General features: G+C 35.8%; 1 protein-coding gene across 1 annotated transcript in view; it reads right to left on the reverse strand.

The window, feature by feature from the left end:
- The window catches only part of LOC107026404 (BTB/POZ domain and ankyrin repeat-containing protein NPR1), a 19776-nt gene that overhangs the window by 2912 nt on the left and 6864 nt on the right, over positions 1-10000 (reverse strand). The window contains exon 2 of the mRNA XM_015227358.2: positions 2297-3044. Within this exon, the coding sequence (XP_015082844.1) occupies positions 2297-3044 (748 nt within the window). The remainder of the gene's footprint in view (positions 1-2296; positions 3045-10000) is intronic.

Here is a 10000-nt window from a genome sequence, read left to right on the forward strand (position 1 = left end):
CTCCCCCCCCCCCCAGACACCACCTAGAGGGATTTCATTGGGTATGTTGTTGTTGTCTTAAAATTGGTAAGTTCATTTTGGTCTTTATTAGTTTGTGGGGTGCATCAGAATGTTTAATGTTAGTATTAGAATGCGAAAGTTAGAATAGTTGAAGTAACAAGTTCTTAAGTAAAGTATTATCTCATTTCTGACAAATATCAAATTACAAGCGTAAGGTTTGCATACACTCTACACTCCCCAGACCGCACTTGTGGGATTACACTGTTGTTGAAAGAAGGAGAAAAAGAAGTAAAGGATAAGGAAGGGAAAGTGAATCGGCTGCTTTTTCTTATTTTAGCAATTATCTTAGTTTAGAAGGAAAAAATAACCTTGCACTTCAGGCCTTAACCTTGAGCAATTTTTGTATATATCACAAAATGTCAAGGATATCATGCGTCACAAATCTAAAACTATGAGAAGAAAACCATATGGCAATTCTAAAATTTCCTGGCAAATGTATCACCTATTTTTGCTTTAAAAAGATTAATTTATTTTACCTTCAAACATAGTGGAGATGCTTGGAGGCTAAAGGTGTACTTGTGGCGTGCACTAAGGCAATCAAAGGCATGTAATAGAGACAGAACCCAAGTAAGGACGACAGGAGGTGACCCAGAGCATTTCCCTAGTGTGATGGGGTTGCATTAGAAATCATCCCTTAGCCCGTTCTTGTTTGCGTTAATGATGGATGAATTAATATTGGCATATCCAAGGAGAGGTGTCATGTCATATGCTATTTGCAGATGACATTTCTGATTGACGGGACCGGAATGGAGTTTACGCTAAGTTGGAGGTTTGGAGGCACACCTTGGAGTCTAAAGGGTTCAAACTGAGCAGAACCAAGACAGGATACTGGGATTGCAAGTTCAATGACGTAATGCATGAGGCTGGCATGGAAGTGAATCTTGATACACATGTCATTCAAAAGAGAGGAAGTTTCAAGTATCTTGGTTTATTATCCAGAGGAAATGGGGAGATTGACAGTGATGTCACACATCGCATTAGTGCAAGGTGAATGAACTGGAGGATTGCATCCGAAGTCTTGTTTGATAAGGAAGTACAGGCAAATTCTATAGAGCAGTGGTTAGACCGACTATGTTGTATGGGCTGGAGGGTCGACCAATCAAGAACTCCGGTGATTAGAAGATGAAAGTTGTGAAGAAGAGGACGCTGAGATGGATGTGTGGGCATACTAGGAAGGAAAAGGCATGATACAGTGACAAATGCTATTCTCGAAGAGAGTTGGATGGACACTAAGCTGAAACAAACATTTCTTCTAAATTAAGTATGGACAATAAACAGAAACAGAATGTCCTTAACAATAACTTCATATAGGGAAGCAAATTAAAGAGACCCATCCCAACGTATCAGGATAATCATCAGAATGGGCTTAGGAATCGTAAAAGATGGGAGTGTGAGTAATGCAACATAGAGAGCAAAAAGTTCTTCATCACAAGATCACAAATGAATTTATAGAAAACTGGGAGATCTATTACATATGAGGGGGGAAAGAGAGACATAAGGTCACCCGAAATCAAATTAAAGAAAGAAGAAAAAAATGGAGGGACATAAGGTCACTCCTAATACCAGACTGGAGTTGAAGCAGGTGGGGGTAAATTAGCTGCACTTTTAACATAACATTACCTCCCCATTCCTTGGACTGAAGAGGCTGCTTGAAATAGACTTAAGCCTTAAGAGCACTATCAGTGACATGGATAAATGTCTAAAGCTAGAGTGACAGAGTATAGAGGATGAAGATTATCAAACAAAGGAACCACCCCGATTCATAGGTACTGACCTCGCAATCGTGGATTGCATGCAACATGATATGTATCCTACGCTACTTCTAGATTAAGAAAAGCATATCTTTGAGTTTATTTCAGTTCCCGCCCATCCCCTGCATACTATATATGAAGAATTTTATAGGGTAATTGAGAAATATTAAACTATAGCATCTCATCCTTCATTTGTTATGACACTACAGTATATGTCATCCTCCATGTGTATACAGGATGAGTTATACTATTATGACATTACATAATAGTATAACTCATCCTCGATTTGTTCTCCATTAGACATCAAAATATCACTTAAAACTTCCATAGCGAATAAGACTGGTTATTAAATATGAAATTCTCATGATAGGCTTCAGAAGAGGAGCAGGAGCAAACTAAGTGGAAGATCATATACAATGGCCTGGATCTTAAGAAACAAGAGTATAACTATAAGAGAAGAAGTAAGCAGAAACATGACATCCTACCTCTATTTTCAAGGTATAACAGCTTCATACGCAAATCATCGCCTGCCATAGCAAGAGATAATGAAGCTTCTCCTAGTAGTGGATCTCTTCTTTCTGCTTGCTCCAGAATCTCAATGCATAACCGATCCTTTGGAGCAGATTTTCCTTCCTCTGTAGACTTGGTAAAATCTACAAGCCTAGTGAGCCTCTTAGCAATTTGAAGTGCTTTTTTGCCATCAGATGTCAGATCAGAAGGTCTAGCTCCTTTGGTTAAAAGGGACACTATAATTTTAGGCTCTTTCCTCATGGCAGCAACATGAAGTACCGTGTGTCCTCTAGGATTTTGATGATTAACATCAGCAAGTGAAAGATCTAAAAGTTCTGCTGTAGTCTTTGCATCGCAATATGCTACAGCATAGTGGAGAGCATATGCATCATCAAGAGTAGTATGCCCCTCTTTAAGCAACATCCTTAGTAATTCAACATCATCAGAGTCCAATGCTCTATGTATCCTCTTAACATGTTTATCAGGAAAACCATTGCTTTCAGGCCCTTGCAGACCAAGTTCAGCACGTGAATCAGTGATTTGTTTTACGATGTCATGAGGCAAGGACTTATCAAGGGTTATGATATCAACATTAGACTTGACAATAATATCAATGCATCTTGAAAGTAATCTTTCACATGCTTTACCGCAAATGTTTGCAACGGATAAAACCATCATTACATCATCTGCTACAGCTTTGTCAAGAATATCCAATAGGTGTCTCTGCAAAAGGAGGGAAACATGTAATGTGACATTAGGAAAGATATATTAGTCGCCAGTACAGTTAATAGTGTAGTAATGAATACATGATAAATCGTGATAACTAAGGAATTTCACAAGAAACTGACTTTTCAATAACATATATTGCATGATCACAAAGTGACTAAGGTTTTGCAAAGTGTGCTTCTATTGATCTTTTTTTTTATGACAAGGGAAATCCGCAGCCGCTACTCTTTGAGTGCGCACAAGGTAAAAACCCCCCTCCTATGCAATAGCTCGCAAACCACATAGGAGAGGTAACCTGCACTAGGCAAGCCTGGTGTGACGAGCTCGAACCAGAAGACAAACCCCTTGCTTTCGCTGGTAAGGGTTTCGAACATGAGACCTCCGACATGGAAGTCCCAAGCTCAAACCACTGGGCCACCCTGAAGGGTAATTCTATTAATCTTAACTGAGCAAAGATATAATGTTCCCCAATTTTACATAAGGAGATTCATAACCTGTTTGACCAAACTTCTAAAAATCTGCTTATGTTGAAAAGTGTTTCTGTCAGAAGAACTTTTCGACTCGACAAAGTACTTTTGGAGAGTAGCATTTTGTGTTTGGCTAATCATTGTGACAACCATTTTTACCAATATAAGATCAGAAAATTGTGCTTGGCCATGGTTCCAAAAATGCTTCTTGCGAAACGTAGTGTCTTTTAGCTTTTCAAGATACAACTCCTGCTACTACTCAAAATCACTTATCTTTTTTCCTAAAATCTTGGTTAAACCTCTCAATTCTCTAAAATAAGAACTTCTCTTTTAACAAAAAACACTTTCGGCTTTGCAGAAACTTGGCCAAATTGGCTATCGGTCGTAGATGTACCTCACCACACATGGCTGTTTTTTCTATAAGAAATAATGCTGTCATACAGAACAATTCAATCCCTAATTCTTTCCCACAAAAGGCCATCTAAAACCGACCCTTTTATTTATGAAGATGGAATGTCATTTTTTATAGTAGTTTTCTCTAATAACTAATCTGGAAGACAATTAACACCATTAGTGTTCACACTCTGCAAAAGGAATGAGATGGTAAAACTAAAACTCACTTTTGAGAAGATATGGTACTCAAAAGGATCTCAAATGACCAATAGATCTTTATTAGGAAAGATCTGAATGGACATGTGGGTAGACCAAGGACAAGGACCATTTGGTTATGGTACTTGGGATAAAGAAAGGAAGGTACTCTAGAGTTGGTCTTCCGTTATGATTTAGTTTTAGCTAATTTTTACTTATTACACGCAAAAAGGAAGGTTATAATTTTTCTAAGAAAATTGATACAAATTTACTGAGAAGGAAGAATATCACCAAATGATGATTCATATCCATCAACTTAGAAAGACATATGATAATGTGCAAAAAGAAAACCTTTGTTGGGTACTTGAGAAGATAAGAATGAATTTCAAATAAATAAATGACATACAGGATATATGTGAAGGAGCACTCACAAGTGTAAGAATAGTCAGCACTCACAAGTGTAAGAATAGTCGGAGGAGAGAGTGAAGAGTTTCTCTTATCTATGTGTTTACACCTCAGATTGTCCGTGAGAAAATACTTCTTTATTCTAGTTATAAATGAACAAATAAATGTCATATAGAATGAGATTTCATAATGCATGCCATAGATGATATTGCTTTAATTGATTAAATAAGTTACGAGTAAATCAAAAGTTGGAATCACAGAGAAACACTTCAGATAGTAAGATTTAGAATAAATATCGATAGTCAGTGTTTTAGAATAAGTAGAAGAAAGGGTATATGCAATGCAAATCTAGTCCCGTTTGAGAGGAATGATGCTCAAATAAGATTATATGTGAGTTTTAATGGTGCCTAACGATCATTTCAGATATCTAGACTTAATTTTCCAGGAAAATGATTTCGAAAACATAACATATAAATTAAATAGAACAATTAAATGGACTGTTGAGTTTCATGCGGTAGGAAAATACCAAAAAGTGGAACCAAGCTTTATAGAATGTTGTGAGACAAGTAATGTGTTATATAGAATTAAGAGTCGGACCTCTAAAGCTCAACACAGTGGTAAGATGAATGTCAAAGAAATGAGGGTGTATGATAAATGTGTAATCATATAAGATTGGACAAAAGTATTATGATAATTGTCCAATGAGTTGACAGATTTAGTTATAATCTACTCCATCAATGAGCTGGCAGATTTATTGCAATTTGCTCCACAAATAAGCTACCATATTTGACTATAATCTGCTCTATAAATATGGGATAGAATATATTATTCTAGGAAAGTAGTTTGAAATCCCTTTCAAGCATCTCCTAAGAATTAGGCGTAGATTAGTTTATTTGATCGATCTTGTTCTGTTATAAATACTGTACAAACGCTATGAATAAAAATATACTTTGCATATCCAAACTTTCATGGTATGATAGCGGGACTTTTTCCCCTAATATCATATGGACAAACCATCCTTTCATGGAGAGCATCTTACTGGAACATCAACAGTTCCACACAAGACAAAAGTTCTTCCCTGGAAGCTCCTACAGAAAATCTGATGACTCAAGGAGGCAGTGCTTCTCACATGCCCTTCCAGTCAATTTCTCATCCATTAATGGGAAGAACTATCTAGAATGGGCACAATCCGTAAAGCTTGCAGTCGATAGCCGTGGAAAGATAGGACATCTGACCGGAGAGATGTAAAAGCTGGGAGCGAAGACCCAAAGATGAACTCCTGGAGATTAGAGAATTCACTCGTGATTGCTTGGTTAATAAATTCCATGAACTAGCCTTCGGTAAATCTTATCTCTTTTTTGCACTACTAAAGATGTATGTGAAGTCGTTAGAGAGACATATTCTAATGTAGAAAATACCTCTCAAAATTTTTAGTTAACAATTAAACTATGGCATGCTAACTTTTAGTTAAAAATTAAACTATGGCAAGCTAAGTAGAGTGAGAAGGAATTCACTGCTTATTATAAAGAAATGGTGTCTTTGTGGAAGGAGTTAGACCGGTGTTAAAATGATGAATGACAATGTTCTGTGAATAGAGTGAAAGCAAAAAAGGGAAGAAGCAAAAAAGGGAAGAAAATGAGAGTTTTCCATTTCTAGCAGGGTTAAATTGGGTCTGGGAGTTTGACGAGGTAAGTCACGAATCCTGTGAAAATATCCTCTGCCCTCACTTTGTGAAACTTTTTCTGCCATTAGGAGAGAGGAAACTAGGAAGAAAGTTAAGACAAGACTTGATTTAGATGTTGAACTAAAACCTACTATAGACTTTTTAGCTCTTGTAATAGTGAAGAATGAAGATGACAAAATCAAAAGGTCATGGTGAGATCATTGCAAAAAACATTGGCACACCCGTGAAACATGTTGGAAGATTTATGGGAAACCACTAAATTGGAAGAAGAGAGTTGATAATCGTGGCTTTCAATATCAAAGTGAGCATGCCATTCAAAAAACCTATTTTGATCAGGGGCAGCAACCTTCTCCAGAGACGTCTCCATTTACAAGGACAAGGGAACAACTACAAATTCTGCACAAACTCCTTCATTCTCCACAATTTCGTCCAAATGCACCAAATTATTATAATCCTTCTTACTTTTTTGCTGAAACAGATATTGTATCGTCTGCTTTTTTTTAGTGCAATTCAACCAAATAGATTCTTGGATCATAGATTTAGGAGCTAGTGACCACATGACTGAAGTTCCTGTTTTTTCTCTACTTACACTCCTTGTGTAGGGAACAATAAAAATGTATTTAAGATTTTCTATGTCACGGTGGAAACACAATTTAATGAGAAAATCAAAATTTTTCAGAGTGACCAAAGGTCGTGAATTTTATAATGAACACTTAGCAAATTCTTTTAAGAAAAACTGGGGTAGAACACCAAAGCTCTTGTTTGGATTCACCTCAACAAAATGGTATTTCTAAAAGAGAGAATACACAGCTTTTAAAGGTAACCAGAGCTTTAATGTTTACCAGTAAAGTTCCACAATACCTTTGGAAAAGGCTTTCTTGACTGCTACTTACTGTTAGCACCTTTTTAGTCCACCAATGGTTTACAGATGGAAGATTTAAGGGAAGTAGAAAGTAGATTACTTCAGCTAATAAGTTATTAATTTTTTTATTTCTGTATAGCAGTGTTTACAGTAGATTATTACAGCTTTTTAGTTATTTATTTTTCCTATTTTTATGTAGCAGTTTTTGCAGTAAGGAGGTTTTTCCTCCACTTTTTCATTTCAGTTATAGTAGGAAGTTACTTCCTTGTTTTTAAATGGGTGGTTATCCACTAGTGTTGTATTTAGTGTTGTTTGCATTCAGTGAAATGATAAGCAGAAATTACCATGTCTTTGAGTACTTCAAACTCAAGAGATTGCAGATTCTCTCTAACGAACCAGCGCCATAGGTAGAAAAAAGAAAACTTCAAATTTTATCTTGCAACGTCCCGTAACTATATCCTTAGCAAGGGACCATGACAACTTGGTATCAGAGACGGGAGTCATGGGAGACCAAATTCAACATCAACTAGCACAATTGGTGAACTTGTTCCACGAAGAACATGATGTCAATTTGGCCATTTAAATGCACTCGCAAAGAATTTAGAGAATTCTAAGGTCGATTCTGATTCAACTGAACATATCAGCCAGAGTCGCAGTTGGAAGGGTAAAAAAAGAGTGACAGGAGGGTCGGGATCAGAAACAGGTGGAAGTTTCATCATTCCTCGACATTCAAAACTGGATTTCCCACGATTTAGTGGCCAAGAGGACCCTTTGGGATGGTTGAACAGGTGTGAACACTTCTTTCGATACCAACTAACTCTGGAAGAAGAAAAGGTTGGACTTGCTTCTTTTCATTTGGAGGGCAATGCACAACTTTGGTTTTTTCAATTGGAGACAGATCTGCCTCAACTGCGTTGGGATGACTTCAAACGTCATTGTAACCTTTGTTTTGGGCCACCAATCAGAAGCCAGAAATTGGGAGAATTGGCTAAACTACGCCAGATTGGGTCTATGGCAGATTACCAAGAAACATTTGAGCAATTAATTTTGCGGGCTGGTACACTTACGCAGTCCCAAAAAATTGAACTTTATATCAGCAGTCGTACTGATTATATAGCAATTGAGGTTGAGTTGCATAATCCTCCAGATTTGGCTACGCCGATGAGTTTATCCCGACTTTATGAACGCAAGGAACAACCCATTTGTTCGCAACTATTAGATGCTTGCAAATCAAAAACAACAGATTTCTCACCTCCACAACATGTCAGATTTGTGAAGAAACAGAGCAGATCTGAAATGGAGGAAAGATGACTTAAGGGACTTCATTTCAACTGTGATGAACCATTCACTCGAGGTCAACCGTGCAAGAAGTTATTTTGGATTGACTCTATATACGATGAGGAAAAATTTGTTGGAAAAGGGGGAAACACTACACTTTCCGTACTTAGCGCTTGTGGGCAAAAGCAATTTGAAGAGGGGAGAAATGTTAGCACCTTTTTAGTCCACCAATGGTTTACAGATGGAAGATTTAAGGGAATTAGAAATTAGATTACTTCAACTTATAAGTTATTTCTTTTTTTTTTCTGTATAGCAGTGTTTACAATAGCTTATTACAGCTTTTTAGTTATTTATTTTTCTTATTTTATGTAGCAATTTTTGCAGTAAAGAGGATATTCCTCCACTTTTTCATTTCAGTTAGAGATAAGTGTCAAAAACAAACCTAAACTATACCTTTTTTTGAGTTTCATACCTAAACTATTGAAAGTTTGAGTTTCATACCTAAACTATCACTTTTTAGTTTGAGAAACACACCTCTCTCTTTTATACCGCTCTCATCATGGTATGTGTAATACACTCTCTCTCTTTTATTTTAAAGAATTTTCACATCACACTCCACATGGACAAAATATTCAACCTTGATAAAAAAAAATTATTAGTATTAGTTAAAATTAAAAATTAATAAACTATTATAAAAAATAATGTTTTCTTTATAAAATAAAATGTAAAATATTTTTCTTACCCCACACCATTTTTTAAAGTTTTTTATTTGTTTAAATTTCTTTTATAAAAGCATTTCATTTTTTACTGCATCTCCTTCCCCTCATCAAATACTAATTTAGATGTTATTTTATTTTCTTAAAAATATAATTCTATCCATCCCACTTAACCCTCCGCTTTCAATTTTTTTCCCAGTGTTTAGATATACATATTGAAAATATTTTTTACTTGCCGCCACAAGACTTTTTATATTTTTTAGTTGTTTATGTCATATTCGGTACACAAGTAGAATTTTTTTTCTAAAAGTATATGTACGTGCATATCTAACACAAAATAAGAAAAATGTAAAAAAATAAAAATTAGTAGCGGAAAATTAAATAGGATGTGGAAGATTTTTTTAAATAAAATAATATCAATTTCTATCGGGAGGAGGGATATCAATTTCTATCGGGGGGAGGGGGAGGATAAAATATGAAACTTCTAAAAATATTTTATAAATGATTTTTTAAAAAAAAAGGATGGGGCTGTCGCGGGGGAGGGGGGGTACGTGGAGGAGGTGGAGTGAGATAAGAAAAATAATTTAATTTTTTATATGAATAGTAATTTTAATTTTCTTTAATATTAATTTTTTGTCATTTAATTTTTATCTAGATAAAATATTTTATCTATGTGGAATGTCATGTGTAAAAGTTTTTTTATATAAAAGAGAGAGTGCACTACACACACCACTGAGGTGTGTTTCTCAAACGACAAAGTGACAGTTTAGGTATGAAACTCACACTTGCAATAGTTTAGGTATGAAACTCAAAAAAAGTGAATAGTTTAGGTGTGTTTTTGACACTTATCTCTTTCAGTTATAGTAGGAAGTTACTTCCTTGTTTTTGTTACTTGTTTTCAGTTCCTCCGCTTTTTCATTTCAAGGAAGTTACTACCTTGTTTTTAGATGGGT

Source organism: Solanum pennellii, chromosome 7 (assembly GCF_001406875.1).
Source record: "Solanum pennellii chromosome 7, SPENNV200".
NCBI classification, from domain to species: domain Eukaryota; kingdom Viridiplantae; phylum Streptophyta; class Magnoliopsida; order Solanales; family Solanaceae; genus Solanum; species Solanum pennellii.